The sequence below is a fragment of the Tetrahymena thermophila genome (assembly GCF_000189635.1).
Source record: "Tetrahymena thermophila SB210 genomic scaffold scf_8254593, whole genome shotgun sequence".
NCBI classification, from domain to species: Eukaryota; Ciliophora; class Oligohymenophorea; order Hymenostomatida; family Tetrahymenidae; genus Tetrahymena; species Tetrahymena thermophila.
Window position 1 is genome coordinate 497162 of NW_002476364.1, and position 23319 is coordinate 520480.

The 23319-nt window shown below is 22.9% G+C and overlaps 7 protein-coding genes across 7 annotated transcripts; 2 read left to right on the forward strand and 5 right to left on the reverse strand. All coding sequences in view use genetic code 6, as the record gives it.

The window, feature by feature from the left end:
• Positions 1-61: 61 nt before the first annotated feature.
• Positions 62-2663, reverse strand: TTHERM_00463800 (plasma-membrane choline transporter; the record flags this gene model as incomplete). The annotated part of the gene is made up of 10 exons (XM_001018877.1): positions 62-100; positions 154-288; positions 344-565; positions 632-763; positions 827-1114; positions 1176-1313; positions 1369-1546; positions 1762-1899; positions 1959-2109; positions 2252-2663. 10 exons carry the CDS (start codon positions 2661-2663, stop codon positions 62-64), a joined length of 1833 nt encoding a protein of 610 aa, XP_001018877.1.
• Positions 2664-7978: 5315 nt separating this feature from the next.
• TTHERM_00463820 (hypothetical protein) lies at positions 7979-9349 on the reverse strand (the record flags this gene model as incomplete). The annotated part of the gene is made up of 1 exon (XM_001018879.2): positions 7979-9349. One exon carries the CDS (start codon positions 9347-9349, stop codon positions 7979-7981), a length of 1371 nt encoding a protein of 456 aa, XP_001018879.2.
• Positions 9350-10284: 935 nt separating this feature from the next.
• On the reverse strand, positions 10285-10680 carry TTHERM_000463838 (hypothetical protein; the record flags this gene model as incomplete). Its single annotated transcript, XM_012798301.1, has 1 exon — positions 10285-10680. The coding sequence occupies one exon, from the start codon at positions 10678-10680 to the stop codon at positions 10285-10287; it is 396 nt and encodes a 131-aa protein (XP_012653755.1).
• A 1551-nt stretch (positions 10681-12231) lies between these two features.
• On the forward strand, positions 12232-12945 carry TTHERM_000463839 (transmembrane protein, putative; the record flags this gene model as incomplete). The annotated part of the gene is made up of 1 exon (XM_012798302.1): positions 12232-12945. The coding sequence occupies one exon, from the start codon at positions 12232-12234 to the stop codon at positions 12943-12945; it is 714 nt and encodes a 237-aa protein (XP_012653756.1).
• A 1177-nt stretch (positions 12946-14122) lies between these two features.
• Positions 14123-15349, forward strand: TTHERM_00463840 (pectinacetylesterase family protein; the record flags this gene model as incomplete). The annotated part of the gene is made up of 1 exon (XM_001018881.1): positions 14123-15349. One exon carries the CDS (start codon positions 14123-14125, stop codon positions 15347-15349), a length of 1227 nt encoding a protein of 408 aa, XP_001018881.1.
• Positions 15350-17075: 1726 nt separating this feature from the next.
• TTHERM_00463850 (fatty acid hydroxylase, putative) lies at positions 17076-18667 on the reverse strand (the record flags this gene model as incomplete). Its single annotated transcript, XM_001018882.3, has 3 exons — positions 17076-17367; positions 17441-18095; positions 18502-18667. 3 exons carry the CDS (start codon positions 18665-18667, stop codon positions 17076-17078), a joined length of 1113 nt encoding a protein of 370 aa, XP_001018882.1.
• Positions 18668-19834: 1167 nt separating this feature from the next.
• TTHERM_00463860 (bardet-biedl syndrome protein, putative) lies at positions 19835-23235 on the reverse strand (the record flags this gene model as incomplete). Its single annotated transcript, XM_001018883.3, has 7 exons — positions 19835-20193; positions 20482-20944; positions 21000-21202; positions 21258-21409; positions 22084-22309; positions 22378-22760; positions 22871-23235. The coding sequence occupies 7 exons, from the start codon at positions 23233-23235 to the stop codon at positions 19835-19837; spliced, it is 2151 nt and encodes a 716-aa protein (XP_001018883.2).
• Between the last annotated feature and the right edge of the window lie 84 nt (positions 23236-23319).

Here is a 23319-nt window from a genome sequence, read left to right on the forward strand (position 1 = left end):
TTTTAGTAAATTAATAGATGAAAATTTTAAAAAAACAAAATATTTTAAGAATATTTCATTTTCAACGATTTTCGACACCATCCATGAAGTCTTTTAATTCCTAAATTAAAAAAATAAATTAATGGCTAAATTCACATTAAAATAGTAGTTTACTTGAGGGCACTTTCTTTGAGGAATAGCAATCATCATACCTTCTTCGATGCAGAACATAGTAATAAGGGCTTCACTTACAGTACCAAACAAACTCATAATGAAACTTCCAACATAATAACTGGTGATGGCGATGACCTTTATTTATTTAAAAAAATATTTATTTGCTGCTGATATAAATTTAAAAATTTACGAGGCAAGGAACCAAAGGATTTTCAACTCTAGCTACATAATAGTCAGTTCTTGTAAGAGCGAAATAAGATCCCAAAGTAATAACACCGCTAATAGCTGCACAACCTAAAAATTCGAATAATTCACCAATACCAGCAACCAAAGCCATTCTAATAGGATTTGCTGCCATAATTGAGAAGGCCTTAGAGGCGGATTCGCAGAAACCTTTACCATCCATCATAGTCTATTTAAATTGAAATTTTTATATTAAAATCAAAGTAAAAAAAAATATTTTTAAGATAATATTTACCCAAACATAAGCAGATTAGTTTAAGTGCTTAAAGAATTTCTCAAAGACTACAACAAAGCAATATAAAGCCTTGTAAATGAAATCAGTGAGTTAGTTTCCTTCGTTATTCTTCTTCATATTTTCAGCAGAATCCTTGAAAATTAAAAAAAATAAATTCGTTAGTTTCAAATTTAAATATTTTAATTTTGGTATTACAGAAATTAATTTCAATAAGAATTTAATGAAGGATAGAACACCAAGAATGAATGAACCAAAGGCAGCAGTACCCATATGGTTTTTGAAGAAGAGCTTAGCACCCATGGTGGTGTTGGAGTCATCGATTTCTTCAACTTTAAAGTACCAGAAAGCAACTGCACCAATGATAATCATTTATTAGCAAGCAGCAAAGAAAGATTCAAACCAGAATAAACCAAATAAGTGAATCCATCCGAAAGTCTTAATATCCCAAGTGATTTAAACATGTCCAAAAGGATAAAGTCCTGTCTAATTTATTCATAAAAATAATAATGCTTATAAAATAAATTTGTTAAATTATATAGCTTACTTGTTTAGAGACACCACCTGAAGAGTAAAGGTAAATAGCTATGATAAACCAGGCAACGAAAAAGGCAGTACTAATAAGGAAACTTACAATTGGAATAAGAGTAACTCTAGGATTTTCAGTCATGAATCTAGCAGAGGCCTATTTTGATTGTTTTAGTTATTAGAATAATTATTTTTTCAAAATTAAAATTTACTTTTAGGACATTAATAGCTAATCTGATTCTTTCGCAGAGACAGCAGATAGCAACAATAAAGACCAAAGCAAGGGAAAGTAAAACAATAGCAGCAACAAGAACCTCATCTTTGTCCTTGAAGTTGCTCATAGCATCTTCAGCAAGCTTATAGGCACTGCTATCAGTAATTGTCTTATCTCTTTAATTAATAAATAAGAAAATATTAACAAGATATCAATCAATAAAGTAAATTAAATATGATTGTTTTGTGTCAGTTAAATTTTTGATTTTAAATTTATTATATTAAATATTCTATTTCTATAAATCTTCGTTTCTTTATTAAGTAGAATACTTAATCTAATAAAATTGAGCTATTTACTTTTTTATAATTATTTTTAATGTTAATTTAATTACAATTAAGGAGGATTGGTGAGCTTTATGTATTAGAAAAGGAAGAGCAAGCCAAGAGAGGTGAGGGCAGAAAAAATCATAATAACGAAACTCCATACAAGACTACCAGCAAGGAAGTTAACTAAGTACATGAATATGTAACTAGATTGAAATATATTTAAATATTTTAAAAATATTCAGCTTTTAAATTGAATTTTTACCCAAGAATAATAGAGCTCAAAATAGAGGAGCTGCAAATCATCCAAGTATTTCTCAAATCAGAAGCAATTTGTTAAGCTCCTTCAACATTAAGGACAGTCTTGATTTGTTTGTAATATTCTTAATTAATAGGAATGCAGACTCTATTTGCAACTTTATTGTATAAATAAATAAATAAAATTACATTAATGTATCAAACGAATATAAAATTTTATTTATTTCTTTTATTTGAGCAAAATATTTTATGAGATTTTAACAAGGTAATTTATTTAGATAAGAATAAATGAATATTAACCTGGAATGGAGTCATAGATGAGTTAACTTTTTGAAACATCTTAGGTCAAAGTTCCATCAGGGCAAATGGTGTTTTTTAAACACTCAATAGAGGTTGAGTTTGCGTTAGGACAAGACTTTACGCATACATTTTTCTTTAAACTTTTGGGTGAGGGGAAATAAATCAAAGGATAGTCTGCATTTTCTTACACACCACAAGGCTAGCTATCCATATCAAAAGGCTATGCTAAAATGGCGGGATTACCAGTAGACATACCCAAAAAGGCAATGACACTTGTTAGGACTATGAAAAGAGTAAAGATAAAACAGCATGATAAATCAGTGCAGCCTCTATCTTTACGAGGACCTCCTAGTAAGTCCTTGGGAATTTGCTAATCAAATTCTTTGTATTTGTTTGGTATTTGGTCAGTCATTTCTTTGCAATTAAAACTTATTTTTTACAACAAGAAAATATTAATTAATTAATATCAAACAAATAGTTTTCTTTATCTAAGTTATAATCAGAATGGATATTAGAGCAAAGATATTTCTTTTCAAACGACTATTAAATAAAATTTAATAAACTTCCCCCACTCATCAAACAAAATTTATGTTTGCATATTATTCATTTAGTTTTAACTAAAATTTTACTGAATTTTAAATAAATGGAATCAATCAATCAATCAATTAATTGTTTTGATAAATAAATAAACAAATATTATGAACACTATCAAACTAAAAATCCAAAATTGTATTTAATTGATACTGAAAGTAAATAATTATTACTTGCAGATAAATGTAATCAAGATATTTTTTTAAAACAAATATTTGTAAAATTCTACGATAACCTTTCAAGCGTTTTGAAAATAAATCCTTACTTTCTTCCTTTAAAGTAAGATATTCAAAAAAGTAAAAATCAAACAAAATATTTATTTGCAGTTATAATCAATAATTAATGATAGATTAAATAAGAGAACCAGCTATTAATAAAAATTATCATTTACATTTTTATTGATTTATTTATTTCAAATGTATTGTTAAAATGAAAATCAAAGTAAATTATTTAATAGAAAATAAATAAATAGTACGTTTTAATTTCTCAATGTAAGAAAAATAGTTATTTCGAAACATTTTTAGCTTGTCTATTTAATCTAGCTAAAATTAAATATTACAAAACAAACAAAATTTAAGTATTTTTTTTTATACCTTCAAAGTAATTCATTTATTTATATTATTTTTTCTTAAAAAATGTATTCTATATTTACAATTAAAAATATTATAAAAATTATTGAAAATTTTTATTTAATTTCATTTTCATGATTGCTAAATTAAAAAAATTTTTAATGAGTTAGAATTTAATTATCGAAATGCTTAATTAATCCATAAGTTAAATTTATTTCTATTAAATAAAAAACTAAAAAACTATTCATGTTGTTGATAATTAAATTGAGATTTAAAATATATTTTTAATTGTTTAGAAAATCATAAATTTCCATAAATATAGATTTATTCTTTTGATTTTTAAATTTGAAGCTTTAAAAATTTAAATAAGACTGACTATTCTATTTTTAATTTAAATTTATATAAATATTGAATAAAAAAAAAATATTTTCTTCTATTTTAAACTTACTTTTTATAAAACTATTACAACACACATAATATTCCAATAAATAAATGTTTTTTCATATAAATTTGGTTAAAATAAGTAAGATGAATCTTTTAAAAATTTAATTAATGAATATAGCTACTTTAAATTTATTTTTAAGCAAACAAATATGATTTAAAATAATAAATTTAATTTTTAAATTTATATTTTTATATTTAATAAAATGAATAAATCTTCAAAATACAAAACTAAATAAATATATATATATATATATTAATATTACTTATCAAACAATATAAAATTAAATAATCTATAATAAAATTTATATTTTAGTATTTATTAAGAGTAAATAAAATTCAATTCAATTCAATTAAACTTAAAATAAGCAATATCCTAAAATCATAGTTTTTTGATTGGTTTTTATGTTTTCGCTATTTTGATATAAAATACTTGGAAAATAAAAAAAAAATTAAAATATTAAACTACTGTAAGTCTTCAAACAGCGATTCTCTGTTTTAGACCAAACAGACAGAGGTTTTGAACTTATAAAACAACCAATTTTAGCTTAGTCTCTATTTTATGTCTGTTTAGATTTTGAGGTATTACGGTTGTAATGATTTAAAAAAAAAAAAATTAAAATATTAAAAAATAATTAATTAGTAATATATGAAAAATTAATTAAAATGTCCAATATATGAGTTAAATTAAATTTTAAATTTAAAAATGAATGACTTATAAAGTAATTAGAACTAAATAAATTATATATACATTTTAATTCAATATAAAAATGAAAATATTTTGAATAATTTTAATAAAAAATTTAAACACTGCTTATGCGTTCGTTCTGATTAATCAAAAATTAATTATTAAAAGGCTATTTTTAGAAAATTTTTTCATATTTTCATTCGGATTATATATACTACTAAAAAATAAATTAAAATAATAATTGAAATACAATTTAATCATCCATCAAACCATATTCATTTGTTTATTTTCTTTTGGTATATAATTTATATTTTTCTATTCAAAACAAAAAATTAAGTTTAAAGGAAAATCTCTAAGTAAATATTGATTAAAGTTACAAAAATTATTGAAAATATAGCTATTTATTTTAGAAAATTTACATGTTGATCAAAAGAAAAAATAAAAAAATTTCTTTTATTTTGAAAATTTTGTAGAACTATTATAGATTAATTAGATCTTCTTATATATCCTAAATGGAAGTTTTAGGTACATTTGCAAATTTAATAAAATCATTAAAAAAAATCAAAAAAAATAAAGAGAAAATGAATATTCATGTTAATGGTTAAGAGAATTGAAATGCACTATTACTGTTTATAAATTAATCAAATTACTTATTTAATTAAAAATAATAAATAAATTTGATTATTCATTTTGCTCTTACATCAACTTATATTTTGAATTTTACTTTTTTTAATTAGCTCTTAAATTAAATAAGTATTTTTTTGATTGATTACACAGATCTAATTAAATTTTATTATATTTAATTTAAATTTTTAGAAACAAAACTTCTATGATATCCAATTAATAATAAATAAGATTTTTGATGATATTTTTTTTAATTTCTAATAAAAAATAGTGAAAGAAGGTATGGAATAAAAACATAAAAACTTGTTTTTTGCTGGAATTGGAGGATTTCTTAAAACCATTGCTTATACTACAGTAGGTTCTCCTTTAGAAGTGATTAGACTACGATTATAAAACTCTTCTGAAATGGTCAAAATTGGATATCTATAAAAAAACTATAGTGGAATCGTAGATTCAGTAAAATAGATAGCAAAAGAGGAAGGACTATATGCTTTTTGGAAAGGAAATTTTTCTCATATATTAAGATAAAGTCTTTCTACATTATCTTCATTCATGTTAGCTAATTAATTTTAAAGGTTTTTCAACTTCTAAGAGAAAAGTTAATCACACTTTTAATAATTTTTATAAAATGTTTTATTTGGTGGAATATCAGGATGCATTGTAATGTCTCTTTGGTATCCTCTAGAAGTAGCTAGGATTAAACTTACAAATGATAAATTTATTATAAATACTTAAAAAAAATAATACCTAAGTATAACTGATGTTTGCAAATAAACTCTCATAAAGGAAGGGCCTAATGGGCTTTACAGAGGTTATGGAATCTCCTGTTTTGGTATGTTTTTTTATAGAGGCCTCTTTTTTGCTTTGTCTGAAATAACAAATAAATACACTTTAGATGATAATGCAATAAATTTTATTCAAATGCAGTTTTTGTTAGGATGGAGTATACAATTTTTATCTTAGCTATTAACATATCCTTTTTACACCATAAGTAGCAGAATGATAATGTCCTCTGGGTCTACCTAAAGATATACTTAGTCTCTTCAGTGCATATAAACAATTAAAAAATAAGAAGGACTTAAATCACTATATAGAGGAGTTAGCATTAACATTTTTAAAAGTTTAGGAGGAGCATCTTCATTCGTTTTATATAGTTTATATCTTCAAAAATAAAATTATAAAATTTAATAAAATTTTAATAAATGAATTGATTAATTGTATTAAATTAAATGTTTCTATTTTTATAATACTTTTATAACAATACAAATTCAACAATTTGAAACTTCACTCTTTTTTTAATAATGAATCTATCTAATTTTAATATTTTCAATTTTTTTAAAAAATAAGGGTACAATAAAATTTTTATTTTTAGCCTATGGATTTAAAGAGTATTCTCTTGACTGAAAAATATTAGAAACTTGATTTAAAGAATTATATATTCTTTTTAATTTTTATTTTATCTCAAAATATATATTGTATCTTAAATTAAAAATGTTAGATTTATTATTCAAATTATTTTTGTTTAAAAAAAATAATTTTATGATTTATATTCTATTTCTATATTTTTGCCTTGAGATTGAAAGAAATTCAAAAAATTTTTGAAATCGCTAACTAACTTGCAAAATATGGTTTTCTTTCAAATAAATAAAAAATAAAATATGGGATTAAAGATATCACATTTTATTGTAATAGATTGATTACACATAAATATAAAGATCTAAATCGAATTGCTAGACCCTCTCTATAGATAACTTAAAATAGATTCTGCTTTTTTGTCTTTAAGAGGAAAGACATATGCAAAATGATTATTTATTTTATAATAATAAAATATTTATTATTATTGTTATCCTTTATTTTATTGCTAATGTTAATATTAAAATAAATCTTTTTTTGATATTCTAAAGTTATTTTTATAGCCTTTTCTTTTTGTCTTTTATTTAATATTTTTATTCAAGATTGATTAAGTAGATTTTATTTTTCTTTAAAAATATCTCTTCCAATTCAGTTATCATTTTAAGAGAGTCAATAAATACTTTGTTAATTTTTTTATCTCATTTTACTTTTTAAATATTATTATTTTAAATTTTATGAATTTGTTTTCTAAATAAATTATTATAAATATATAAAAGGGTAACTTTATTATAAAAACATTTGATGAATTCCTTTTGATTTTTAATTTTTCTCTTAGCTTTGACAGAATATTTCTTCTCTTGCTTTTTAAATCTTTTCAAAAGAAAAAAATAAAAATAATATCTAAGTATTAAAATAAAAAGAGTATTAAAAATTATATTTAAGTTATCTATGAATATCAAATCAATGAAAATTAATTTATTATTAAGGATTTTTTTTATTCTTTTATAAAAATGAATTTTAAAATAAAATATCGCTATTCAGAACTTAAATTTTGTAAATAATCTTAGATGATTATGAAAAAATTTAATTAAAATATATTTGTGTATTTATTTATTTTACATTAAATAATATTAAATAAAAAATTGATAAATAAAAATTTAAAAAAAACAAGTAAGATTAATAAAATACATATATATAATATCTCACTAAATCCCATACAAAAAAGACAAAAAACATTCCTTTTTCATACTTTTTATGGTTAAAGAAAGGTTAATGTTAGTTTAATTTGTATTCACTACTTTAATTTCTTTGAAGTGGACAACAAACATATTGAGGTGCTTATTTAAAGTAATTATAGATAGTTTTTGATTTTGTTGCTTGATTGGAATTTCTCCTTCTTACTTGCCATGAATTTCTAATAGCTAAAATCTCACTAAGGAGGTTGCTGATAAATTGGTTATATCATGAAGTCATATCCCATACTTTTCTTTAATCAATATTTTCATCAAAATTTCTTACTTTAATATTAGAAAATTCATAATCACTGCTATTTTTTGGCCAACTTAACTGATTATCTGCGCAAAAGGCTTAAAGATTAAATTACTTTGTTTCTAATGGGTTTAATGAACCACTAAATCCTTTAATAACTGTGTGTTGAGAAGTGTTTGGAGTTTTACAACCAAACAATTGTCCATTTTCAATTACAAATCTTTGGTGTTCTCGAGTATTATTGTTTAATGTCATATAACCATCAATAGTGTGTCCGTTAGTATCGAACATGGGATTATTATTTCTGTTAAAATTGATTTAACTAATTGCAATGCTCTTGTTCTGTAATAAAGAGTTTAGATTTTAATCTCTTGATAAAGAACTTTTTGCTGGATTATCTTTAATTATCTTAAATGTTTGCATAAATTTGTTCAAACTTTTCTATTCGTCATTATATTTTGAAAATTTTTGAAGATAACTATCAATCAAAGGGTTTGAGGATACATTGGGAATTTATTATTATTCTTTTTATAACAAATTTAAATATTTTGGTTTGATTTTTATTAAATTATCTACAGCTGGAGTATATTTTTTAAAATTATTGAGTTGATTAAGTGGTGTTGTCAAATTATCTATTTATTTTAAAAATCCATCAGTTTAATTTGCTGTAGTTGAAATATTTTAAGAAATAGAAGATAGATTATTCGAAATCTCTTATTGAATATCTTTATACACTTTCTAGGCATTAGCTGCCTTATCAGACACTTTTCCTAAAACTCCTCCCATTTGTTATTTAATACCTCTATCAATTTATTTTACTACTCTAGAAATATTTTGATAAACAGGAGATTGAGTAATTCCATTCAAAATTTTTTATGGTAAACCTTCACATGCTTACTTGACTTTAGATACGTTATTAACCACTTTTCCTATAACTCCTCCAACTCCTCCAAGAAAAGTAGTTGCTACACCCAACCATGGTGTTACTTCTTTCACAAATTTACCTACTGAAGTATTATCGAACCATTCTTTACCCTTTTAGAGTAAACGACCTACTGGATTATCTAATAATATTTTTGAAGCAGATTGATATGTATCACCAATGAATGAAACCGCTTTTCCAATTATAGTATTTTTCATTACATAACTACTTACTTCTTTTACCTTTCGACCTATAGATGTTTCATTCATAATATAATTTTGAGCTTAGTTTATTTTGTTATTCACATATTTAAGACCACTTTTAGCAGTATCTATTACTGTTGTAGCAGCTTATTTTACAGCTTTAAAAGTGCTAGTGATTCCTGTTGATACTTTAGAAAAAAAAGATCCAAGCCATCCCATTTTTTGATTTATTATTATTACTTTAATATTATCCTTTTTAAGTAGTGAATTTTTATTTTTTTGTGTGTGTTTTTTATTGATCTTTTTCTTACCAAAGATTTTTTTTTATTTATTAATATTGTTATTTTTTGTTAATTTATATATTTCTAAATTAAGTGTCCAAGTAAATTCAAGTATTTAAACCTTAAATAAAAGCATCTATCTGAATGTTAAAGCATTGATTAAAAGATTATCTTAAAATATTAATTAATGTTAAAGAATTAGAATGAATATTAATGTTTTTAGAATTAGAATATCAAAATTTTGGGGGAAATTTTGGGAGATGAATTTTCATTTTTGATTGGAAATTTTTTTAAAAAAATATAATAAAAAAAAACCCTTTTATTTAAAAGTATTTTATGAACCCCCTTTTAATTTTAAAAATTTGCTTAACTTCAACTAATTCATCTTTATCTTTTAAATCTTTTCTAACATCTACGTAAAAGGCAAAAGGCTTAAAGATTAAATTACTTTGTTTCAAATTGATTTAATGAACCACTATATTATTTATTGCTGTAGTATATTTTTTATCCAAATAACTATTGAGGTGATTAAGTGGCATTTTAATAAAATTATTATTTACTTGATTAATCATATTATTCAAGTTTTACAGTCGTCCCTTCATCCTTAAAAAACACTTTTAGTTATTTAATTTGTTTTTTTCAAATAATTTTAATAAAAAGGAAATTTAGTAAATTTACTCAAATCTTTTATTCAAAACATTCATATGATTTATTGATCTTAGCTCTTTTATTAGCAATTTTTTCTAAAATTTATCCAATTCCTCGTTTAAAAATATGTTAACAGTTTAATTTGTTGCTCTTAATACTCAAATAAATAGGAAATTTAGTAGCTTTATTCAAAATGTTTTATGGAAAACCTTCCTATTCTTTATATCACTTTAACTATATTATTACCATTTAACATTTACTTATAAATCCTCCCATTCTTCCTAAATAAGTAGATGCTATACCTACCCTAGGTTATAATTATTTAATTAGTTTGCAGTCTGGAGCATGTATTGTCGAATCTTTGTATTATATTTTATATGATTGACCTACTAGGTTTCCTGTTATTTAAAATTTAATATATATCACTAATTTATGAAACAGCTCTTCCAAATTAGTCTCCTTCATTATAATTGCATTTCTACCTAAAGATGTATTTCCCATAATAAAATCTTGAGCTTATTATATTAATATTATCAATTACTTTTTTACAACCTAAACAACACTAGTTACACTCGTGAATGCTTTATTAACACCCTAAAACACTACACCTAAATATCCCATTTTTAGATATTTTAAAAATGAAAAGATAAGAAATCTAATAAGAATATTGATTTATTTTAACTTTATTATTCCCTTTATAAGTCGTAAATTTGTGTTTTTATATTTTTTCTATTTATCTTTTACTTAAATAAGATTTTTTTTATTTTAATATATAGTAGTTTTTTGTTTAAATTTATATATTTCTAAATTAAATTCCAAATTAATTCAAGTATTTAAGCCTTAAATATTAGTTTGAAAGAATAATATCATTTAGGATATATTCAATATTAGGATAATAGAATATCAAAGTATTTAGAATATAAAAATTTTTAGAATTAAAATATCAAAATTTTTTAATTTTAAATTTTTTATTTGCGACTTAATATATATATAATTACTTAAATTAAACTTCTACTATTCATAATGTATAGAAAATTTTTATTGAAAATAATTTCTTAGTGATGAAATTAATACAAAAATAGTTATCTTTAAAGAATAAAAAAAATATTAAAAATAAAAAAAGAAATATTTATTCGAGTAGTTTTGAATATAGGATGGAATAGAAGATATTCTGAATTTAGAATACTAATTAATCGAATACAATATTTAATATAAAATAACATTAGTATTCCTCAATCGCAGATTTAAATATAAATATATATAATAAGAAAATAAACAACAAGTAAACTCTTTTTTATTGAGAGAATTTACAAAATGAACATTAATAGTCTAATAATAGACTTTTAAAAAAATTAAACCTAAGAAACTGCACGAACTTTTAACTTTCTTAAAAAATTATAAAGATATTTTTTTCTTTAAAGAAGTTTTTAGATAGTTCAATTAATCATGACATAAGAAATTCATAGAATTTTAGCAAACATAATTACCAAAATTTTATCTTTTTTAGATTTTCATATTATTTAGAGCTTATTTCAAAACAATTTTTAAAAATTCCTTTTTGTAAAGTTATTTATTATGAAATAAATATACTACAATAAAATTATATTTTTAATTTAAATATCAATTAAAACTTAATAAAAATTTATATGTATTTTCAAATCATAAATAATAATTTCAGTTTTAAATAAATTGAAAATATTCTCTACGATTAAATTTTAATTACATTAAAATAGTGAGTAAACATAAATAGTAAATGACTTTGATAAAATTTAAGCCAAATTTGAAAAAAATAATAAAAATTGTATATTTCTTATACTAAAATTTAATGATGATTACTAAACCTTAAAGATCAATTAATAAATCCATATTTTAATTAAGAAAAATATCTTGAATAATCCTAATTAATTTAAATCAAGTAATAAATACACGTTTATTTCAAAAGAAATTAAAAACAGTCAAATAGAAAAATGACAATCTTATAAATCATTTGCTTATTTGCTTTGATTATTTTAAAAGCCTCAGCTGAAGAAGCATCAGGTGATGTTATATTTTTAAAGAACTCCAAATCAGCAAAATGTTTAGATGGTTCGCCTTTTGCATACGTCTATTATAAAGGCTTTGGTGACGGACAAGATAAATTTATGATTTATATGTAAGGTGGAGGTGCTTGTGATGGAGATACTACAGAAGAGCTATTAGAATCGTGCTATTAGAGATCAAAAACAATTTTGGGATCAAGCAAAGAGTGGCCTGAAACTCTCACTAACACAGGCAACTTAAGCGATGACGAAACTAATAATCCTGCATTCTACAACTGGAATAAATTATACATTCCTTATTGTGATGGGCAACTTTACTAGGGAAGAGCTACTATTTCTTACAAAAATACTACTTTGTATTTTAGAGGATATGACAATGTAGTGGAAGTCTTTAATATACTAATAAAAAAATATGACATTCAATCGTCCAAGATAGTTGTATTATCAGGTGGATCTGCTGGAGGTTTAGGTGCCTTCTATTGGAACTAGTACTTAAGAAAAATAATAAACAAAAACACTTTAGTTATTGCAGCTCCTGATTCTGGTTTTTTTATAGATATCATAAAATAAGATAGAAGTTAAGCTTATAAAAAAATTGATTTAATTACTGGTGGGAATAGGAACCTAATCTAACCTGAAGGATGTCCTTATCTTTACTAAAATGATTAAATTTACAAATGTACATATGCTTAGTATATAATAGATTTAATGCCTGTCCCAGTTTTTATTATCAATTCCTTATACGATACATATATCTTAAAAAACACTCTCCATGTAAATTGTGTTACACCAACTTTAGGGCTTTAAAATTGTAGTTAATAAGATATCGAAAAAGTTGAAGATTTGAGACATTAAATGCTATATCAGCTTTAATAAATTTAATCAAGAAAACAAAACTGGGGTGCTTGGGCTATTTCTTGCCTCTATCATGTGTTTTCAGAATCTAAATAGACCTTTAATGGGCCAGATTATCAAGTTCCAATGAATTCAGGTCTAACTATTTCTTATGCACTTAAGGAATTCATTTAAATGTAATAAGATGAAATTTTATATGATAAAAGTTATTTTATTCTTGATCCTGAAGTTTATCCAAACAATTATAATTGCAATGGAATAAACAACTTAAATTTAAAATTCTTATAAAATTAAAAAATTTGAAATCGTTTCTTTAAAATTAAATGTTTAAAATAATATTTTATCTTAAATACAAAAATTATATATAAAATATCTTTAAAATATTTCTCATTTCTCTAATTGTATATTTTATTAGCTTTAATTATTTTTGTAAAAATGATCCTTTTCTTAAAATATATTTTTATGAGTAATTAATAGTTGAAATAAAAATTTTGATTGTGTTTATTTAAGTTTGCCTTCTTATTTTAAATTCAATAAATATCAAGTATTTCAGCTTAGAATATCTTAGGTAATTATAAAAATTTATCAATAAAACGAATTATATTTTATTTATTAAATAAAAAATTTTAAGTATTTTATTTTTCTTTATCAAATAAAAGTATGGTTAATGTAAAATGTTCAGTTTTTTTAAATTAAAATCTATCTATCTATCTGCCTACCCTAATTTATTTAAAATTTCAAAAAATTTTTATGTTAAAAATTTTTAAGTATTTAATTAATTCATAATGAATAAAATTTTAAACTTTTCTTGAATAATCATTATTTATTTATTAATTTAAAATATTAAGCATACATTTTACATATATAAATGGAAGTGTCACTGTCATCTTAAATTGTAAAATAAATAATTAAAAATACAACAATATGATTAGAAACTTTGAAATTCTTATATTAAAATAGATGGTTAATATTAAACTATAGGATTTAGAAAGATTTGTTAATATGTTTTGAAGCAAAATTCGCATAATCGAATGCTCAAAAGTTAAAGTAAAAAAGAAATTTCATGTTTTTGATTTAGATTACTAAAAAAAAAGAATTTAAAACAAACATAAATCTGTAATAATAATTTAATTAATTAATTAATCAAATAGTAAGTTTTGTAGGCATAAATGAAGGCTCTAATGTTTTATATCTTTTTATTCTATTTAATAGCATTAGCATCTTGCTAGTAAGATGGAAAAGGAAATCTTGTGTTGATAAATGATGCTAAAAGTGCTAAATGTTTAGATGGGTCTCCTATTGGCTTTTATTTCTTCTAAGGTTTCGGAGAAGGTTAAGATAAATTCTTGATTTACTTACAAGGCGGAGGACTTTGCTAAGGTGAAACCAATGAGGAATTACTAGAACAATGTTATTAAAGGTCAAAAACTACTTTGGGTTCCAGTAAAAAATGGGCTAAAACAGCATAAAATTCTGGTAATTTAAGTAATAATCAGTAAAGTAATCCTGCGTTTTACAATTGGAACAAAATATATGTTTAATATTGTGATGGATACCTTTACTAAGGGAGTGCTTCTATTCCCTATAAAAATACGACTTTGCACTTTAAGGGATATGATAATATGGTGGAAATATTCAACTATCTTATCTAGAATTATAGCATTTAATCATCAAAGATGATTGTTCTATCAGGAGGATCTGCAGGAGGTTTAGGTGCATTCTATTGGAATTAATACTTAAGAAAAATTATTAACTCTAACGTAATAATTATTGCTGCACCTGATTCTGGATTCTTTGTAGATATCCCTGGAAATGATAATTCTCAAAAATATAAATAAATAGATTTACTAACTAATGGTAATAGGTCAATATTATAGCCTGAAGGATGCCCATACCTTTAATAAAATGACTTAGTTTACAAATGTAGCTAGCCTTAATATATTATTGATTAAATGCCTGTCCCTGTGTTCATTATTAACTCTCTTTATGATTCTTACACTTTAAAATACATACTCTAAATTAATTGTATAACACCAACTTATGGACTTTAGAACTGCAGCAACTAAGATATCTAGAAAGTTGAACTTTTAAGAAATCTAACTTTTACCTAATTACAAGAAATCTAAACAAAAAAGCCTAATTGGGGAATATGGGCTATTTCTTGTTTATATCATGTATTTTCTGAATCTATCACCACTTATAGTGGACCTAAATATGAAGTTCCCATGAACTCCGATTTCACTGTTTCACATGTTCTAAATCAGTTTATTCAACAATAGTTAAGTGGATAATCTTAAAATAATTTCTATATTGACTAAGTAGTTTATCCTAACAATTAAAACTGCAATGGTCTTAGTAGTTTTTATAATAAATATATTTATAATTAACAAATATGAAATCTATATCTTAAATACAAAATTTATATCAGTATTAAATCAAAATTATAATTTTATAAATAAAAATTATTTTTTATTTTATCTTCATTTTATTTAAAATTTTAAAAGAAATTTAGATAGTTGATGAATAAATTAAACAAAACAAGTGATTGTTTTAGTTTAGAAAAATTTTAAGGATATTAGAATTAATTAATTAAATAAATTTAACAGAATTTTGAAAACAGTAAATTGAAGCATTAAAGATTTTTGTCTTATATTATTTAAATTTAGTTTTAAAGTAAAGCTAAATTAAAAGAATTTGATAAATTTTGATTAGTAAGTAACAAATATCAAATAAATATTTAAGTGAGCTATAAATGAATTCTTCTGAAAATTTATGTTTATTTTCTTTTATGAGTTTAAGTATTATTAGTAAGAATATAATATTATATAATAAAGTTTGTTTTTATATGTTGAATTAAAGCCAAACGCCATTCTAAAATTTAGTGATTCGATATCACTGTTTATTTTTTTGAATGGCTGATGTGTTTGAATATTATTTATGTAAAAATAAATAACTTTATATTATTGAATTTAATTAATATTAATAATAATTTATATCAATCTTATAATTTTTCAATCAAATTTTTAATTAATTTTAGCCTTTTTAAAAATTTTTTCTTCAAATAAAAACTTAGTCCTTTTTAAAATACCACTCAAAAAAGTCCTTAATTAACGAAAATTTATGGTAAATGAAACCTGTCTAAATAAAAAATCCAATGTCTTAAATTTATTAAAAATTAATAATAATATTAATCAAAACCTATTAAAAATTTTCATCTTAGAAACATTATTATAAAATAAAACCATTTAGCTATATATTAAAAATATTTTTTAAGCCTCCAGAATTTCTTTTCTAAGCTCCTAAACAAGTTACCTCTAATTATCGAATCTTTGGTTGCATTTAAAAATTTTATTGATAAGACTAAATATTTATTATCATTCATTTTATAATAAAGCAATTATTGTTTTTTTTTAAACTTTAAGTTTGAAGAGATTAAAAAAATAAACTATCTAATAAATAAAGAGTATTTATAAATTAAAATTAATTCACAATAAATTTTTCAAATATTTTCCATTTTAATAGATAAATTTTATTAATCTTTTAGCTCTTTTTTGAAAAAACCTACATAAAACACAAATTTTCTGCATTATGTTTTGTATGAGTTTTTAAGAATAAGATTTAAAAATTATTTGAAAAAAAGTTAAATTTTGAACATAAAATTCCATTCTAATATAAAGTATTTAATACCTGGATATCAATATTATTTGGCATTTTTATTATAATCTAAATAAAATATGATCAAATTACTTTAAAAACTTCAACAAATTTTAAGAAAATATTAGCTGCAAATTTATTTATTTAATTATTGATTTTTATTAAAAGTAATAATTTATTTTTTAACAAACACAACTAAATCAAAAATTAAAAAAATATTTAATAATAAAAAATAGAATTAAGATTTTACCATGAAAAAAAGTAATTTTTAATGATAAGAGAATGAATGAATCAATGAACATATGATAAATGAATAATTTTTTGTAATTAAACAATGAATAATTGATGAAAATATGTAACTAACTAACTAACTAATTATGTATATTGAACTAATTTAGATTTTATGCCTTTTTAAAATTTAGGGAAAAACCTATTTATTTTATATAAATTTAAAGATTTGTTATATTATCAATTGAATTTAGTGTCGAAGAGATAATCCCAAATTTTATTAGTAATACCAAAACCTTTGGCATCACTGACATAGTGATGCTTGTTGTGATTTGATTTTAAATTTTTAAAGTATTCGATACTAGGATTGCAGTGATGTAAATAATAATGCATCATATCATAATAAAGATAACCAGCAATAAAACCAGTGACAAAAATTCTTCCAGCATTACCAGGTAAGAAGGTATAAATAACAGTGGTCAGGACATAGTACATCATAGCACCTAAAGAAGGAGGGAATACTAATCTTTCTCTATTTTAATTAAAAGAAATTATTTAATTGGTCTAACAAAAATTTTCTAATTAAATAAATAAATAATAAATACCCATCCATAGGAAGAGCATGATGAACACCGTGGATAATAAATGCAAGATATCTGTATAAGGCTTAGTCAGGCATCCATTTTTCCATGTGGAACAAGAATCTATGAAGAGAGTATTCAGCCAAAGACCAAGTGAAGACAGCAAATGCCAAAATAGCGAAGACAGCAAACAAAGAGAAAGAAGCACTTGAAAGTTTAATGTAATCATCAACAATAGAATTGACATCATAATCAAAAGTAAGACCTAAGTAAAAGTGGTAAATGGCAATAGGAACCCAAATAGCGAGGATTGTGTACCATTTATTTCTGGAGAACATATCGAGGAATTTGCTATCAAACAAAGGAACATAGAAAGGAATAGTGACGGGATTATCAATAACTTCTAAGTATTATTTGTAGGAAAGTTTCCAAATTTGATAGAAATAACCTTTGGCTAGATCGATTTAGAAATCATCAAAGTAAAGGATTTTTCCTACTCTTAAAGGGTAAGGTCTTTCTTCACCTTCCCTCATACTTTCTTTATTGTCTCCAGCAACTTGTCCAGTTTTGTATTGGGCTAAAATTCTCTTTGCGTTTTATGAGTGAGGATGACTATTTTCATCCTTGAATATAACTGTAATGTCTTTGCCTTTGTATTTCTCTATAAGATCTTTACCACCTAGTTAGTTTATATATAAAAGATAGATAAATTACCTATTTAAACAATACTTTTTTCTATTATTTTTAATAATTTCTTAGTAAAAATTTCATTCCCTCAAATATAATATGACATGCTTTTCTCTAATTTTTAATAGTGCGAATAGATTAAAAAATAGCTAATATTCTGCTCTATTTAGCATGGTTTGATCCTTTTATTACTTTACTTTCTTTATTTTTGCAATTATGTTATTTATTTATCACAAATTTCATTTTGGATTGGATCAGTGGGTATTCGCAATAAAAATTATCATGATTTTGCTTATTTGATGGCGAAGAGCTTCAAAAATCGAAATATTTTATAATTTATTTGAAAGGATTTAGAGATATTTCAAGATTTTTAGCTAAATAATTAAATATCAAATTACCTGGATGGTCAGGTAAAAAGTCTGTAACATCGTAGACTCCATGCTAGTAAGAACATAAAACTCTATCAGTAGGCTTTTGCAAATGCTTTTCCATTTCATCGACATTTTAGAAATTTTAAATTTCATAATGCTCTTAAGTTTGGTTAATAATTCTTTTAGTGGCCATTATTATTTATAAAAGCTAATTAGTTAGTTATTCTTTTTTTTTGATTTCTCTTAAAATCTTCAATTTTTTTATTAATTGATTATAGAGTAATAGCATTTATGATGAATACAAATATATATAAAAATTGATTAATCGCAGAATGTGAATACACATATATCAGTAAGCGATAAAAGCAACCTTTTTAACTAAAAAAAAAAGTAATATTAAATTTAATTTAGGCACCATATCAATTTAACATTTTTGAGGTTTATTTCAGATCTAGGAATGCAAACAATCAGATTTTTCTACTTTACTCTGGAGTCAATATATTTTAAAGCTCAAAAACTAAAATGATTTTATGTGAAATGAATAAAACATTTCTAGCATTAAAAAATAAACTGAATAACATTTATGTAAAATCAATATATTTTTGAGTAAAAATAATATGAATTAATTTATATACAATTTTTTTACTTAGCATTTGATGCACTATTAGATTAAAAATGTTAAAAGCTTAAAAATGGTATCCTATAGATAATAAAATTAATTTATTAAAGATTTTCAATAGATTTCAAGGGCAATTTTCGCTTTCCTTGAAAAAAATATATGTTTTTTTGCTTTTTATAGAATTTGAAATAGAATAACCTAATCATTAAATATGCTAGATTATTCTCTTTCAAATTATAATGAAACTTAGACTTTTAAAATTTGAAAAAGCAAAAAAATGAATTAATTAGACAATACGCTTCGATTTACTTTCTTTCTTTACACAAAATAATTACTCATAAAAATATAATTCATCATAAATTTTGCTATTACCCAAATTTTCAATTCATATCATAATATCATAAGGAATATCTGTTAATTAAATTAAACTCAAAATAAAATTGTACCATTAAAAAGTGTTAGCAATAAACGAAATATTAAATTTTTTCAAACAGTTATTACTCAAAAACAAATTTAATAATTTCTGAAATTAAGAAATTAAGAAATTCGCTCACTATAATTACAGTTTTCAGATTGAATGATAGATTGATAGTATTATTTGAAATTAATAATATTATTAATTGATAGAGGGAAGAAAATAAATTAATTCAAATTTCATATATTGATACAATATGTACAAAATAAGTTATTTAAATTTGCATAAAACAATCTTCTAATTTCCAAAAGTTGTTCTATTCATGATCAGTGCTCTGAGCCGTTTTCTATTATCCTTATCAGTGAAAATAGATCTTTATTTTTGACGGCTGTCCTACACAAAGTAGTTACCTTTGCTTTAAATTACCCAATTCTCAGATTAGAAGCCTTGCTAATCATTGAATTCACTTCTTTAAGTGAGGACATCAAAATATCGTTGTTGGTCTTGCGCTTGAGTAGCTCTGTCATCAAATTTTTATTTTGCACCATTACATCAGTGTAGTATTTTTTCATGAATTTCATGTCACCCAAAATTCTAGCATCCTCCGCTTTAACTATAAATGTTTTTACCATTTAAACTGAATCTGCTATATCTGCTGTAATATTCATCCTTGCAGAGCTGTATTCTTTTAAATTTGAAGATGTTAAAAATAGATAGATAGATACAAAGAAGAAGATGAAGAAATATTTTTTAATTAAAGTCTTCATTTATTTTTATTTGAAGAAAAGAATTAATCACTATTTTTTCTGGTTATTTTAAAATTTAAAAATCAAATATTTCCCTATTTAAATCTGATTAATTACTCTAAATACATAATTATTTTTGATCGATTTAAAGCATATCAAGTATATAAAAAAGTGTAATTAGAATTTTTTAACTGAGCCAGAATAATTTAAGCAATAAAAAAAGTTACATTCCACTTTATGCAAGACTTCTTTAAATTTTTCCATTTCTTTTGGGAATTGTCCCTGTGACTCCAGTTCTGTAATATTGTTGTATTAGCACATATCTTAGATCAAGTCTCCAGCTACTTCTATATCATCGCATTTAATTTATACAGTTGCTCTCACTTGATTAACAATAATTTCTATAGTTTCATTTGTGTATATATTAACGAATTTTGCAGTCATTTCTGACTAGTTCTGCTCCAAAGCTTCTGCGATTTTATCATCAAAAATAAAACTCTATTGCATCCATTTAACAAAACGAGGAATTCTTTCATTAATTTGCATAGTAACAAATGACTAAGGTTCATCTAAATTATGCTTTTCAAAGCTTTCTAAATAAAGATATCTTGAAAATCTGGGAAGAACACAGCTAAAGCTGAACACTTAAAAGGTGTTGCTTTAGATATTTGTTCCGACCATACATTTTACCTATAATTTTATATAAAAACATTCAAAATTCACAAAAATAAATATCAAATTTTACAGCAATCTTTTCACTAACATTTTTCTTCACATTGAGAGGAATATTTATGGTATTTTTAATTTTCTAAGGACAGTAAAAGAAACTCTCTCTTCCGTCAAATAATTTATCACAAAACAATATAGCATTCTTAATGTAAAGTCCCTTTGTGCATTAAACCACCAATTCAACCTGTTTATTTTTTGGGTTGATCTTAAATATATTAGCTTTTTACCAATTAAAAAAATTTATTTAAAGAGAGTTTGAATAATCAAAACTTACCTAACTATGTTCCTTGAGGTAATAATGTCGAATCAGAATTTTATTGTTTTTCTTTTAAAGATTCCTTAAGAGAGTTAACTTTCTGGACAAGCATTTCTTTCTTTTTAGTCAGCTCTTCTAATTCAATGTGCAAATCAGTTTTTTACTCAACTCTATACAATAGAAAAGTATAAATTGCAATTTAAAATTTTCAAAATGTAATAAAACTTAATAAAAACAATTCTTATTAGAATAATTTTTAAAAATGTTAAAAATATCTTTTATAATTCTAAAAATATAATTTAATTATATTAAAAATTATGTGAAAAGTTTATATTTTATTTGCTCTTTCAAGCAATAAAACTTAATTTAAAAAATTCTTATTAGAATAATTTTTAAAAATGTTAAAAATATATTTTTTTATTCTAAAAATATAATTTAATAATATTAAAAATTATGTGAAAAGTTTATATTTTATTTGCTCTTTCAAGATTTTCATTAATATTATCAAGAATTCTATTTTAATTTATTTAAAATTCTTAGATTAATCCTAGCAAGATATTCATATAAGAATGATAATATCATAAAATATTTTGAAATTATATTCATTTTTTTAACAGAATATTATAGGAATGATTATGTCAGATCATTTATTTGTTTATATATTTTTAATTTATTTTTATTTGCCTTTTTAGATAGATTAGTTATCTATGATACAGTGATAGTTTACTTAGAGTTTAAAGGAGTTGTAAAATAAAACAATTATCAAGAATAATTCTAGTTTTTATTATTTTGGGTAATTTAAAAAATAAATGTAATGCTTTTTAGAATTTAATTATTTGTTTACGTTGCATTCTCAGATTGGATATCTTATCTTGGAGTAATTATATAACCTTTTACTTGACCATCTGCTAAAATACATATTATTTATTTAGTACCATCTTATCTTAAATCGTCTCTAATAATTTTTGAAATGGGTCCTCCAAGTTGTAACTTGTGTAAAGTCTCACCAGTACCATCGTGCCTAATTTCTATTTGGCCATTAGATCTTCCTACAACCAAAGGACGATATCCTTTTTATTAATTAATTAGAATAATTTTTTATCAATAAAGTAAGTGGCATATTTTATAAAATTTATACCTTCTTTCAAATTTCCAAAATCAGATAACTAGACAGCTATTGGTTTTAAAGAACTTTTTGCACGCCACTTTCTTGTTTTTTTAGCATATATTCCTACCATACCGTTTTCCAAACCAAAAGCAAAACGAGTTTTATTCATTCTTGAAATGATTATTGGCTTTGCAGCCTCTTAAAATTCAAATAAGATTTCTTCTCCTTTAAATACTCTAATTTAATTATCTGCAGAACCTACTATTAACTCTAATTTTCCATCACCATCAACATCTGAAAATCCGATTGAAGTTACAACATCACTTGCTACATTCCAATATCCTTCTTCGCCATCTTCAGTGAAACCTAAAATACTGCAATTACCTCCTATCATCGCCAACGATTTTTCATTACTAAATTATAAATGACAAATAAATCAAATACCATATTAAAAAAAAACTATTTTATTGCTTATTGCTTTTGTTTTTGATTTAATTTTATAAAACTTATTTATTTTATTTACCCTGACATTTCGGAAGTAAATGCGACAACATTAATACCATCTTCAATATCTTTGTAGAATCTTTCGCTATTTTATATAACATCATAAGCTATTAAAGTATTTTAAGAACCAAGCAATAATTCTTCCTTTTCATTTTCACCATGGAATCTAGAACTAACTATCGATTTGATATTCTTATTCAAATTTAAAAACTAAACTTGCTAATCTTTATTATCATCTGAAACACCTTATGGCGTATACAAAAACACTTTTCCACCTACTGAAACGCATGCCAATGTAGGAGTAACACCATCCAACCTGACTATTGTTGCTAACTATTCTTAGACAGGATTTTACAAATTGAAGCTAAAAGCCTATGTAAACATTTTTGATATTTGCTATAGTTTTTAAAAGTAAAATTTAAGATATAATTCCAAATATCTTTCTCTTTTAAATTATAAACAATTTAT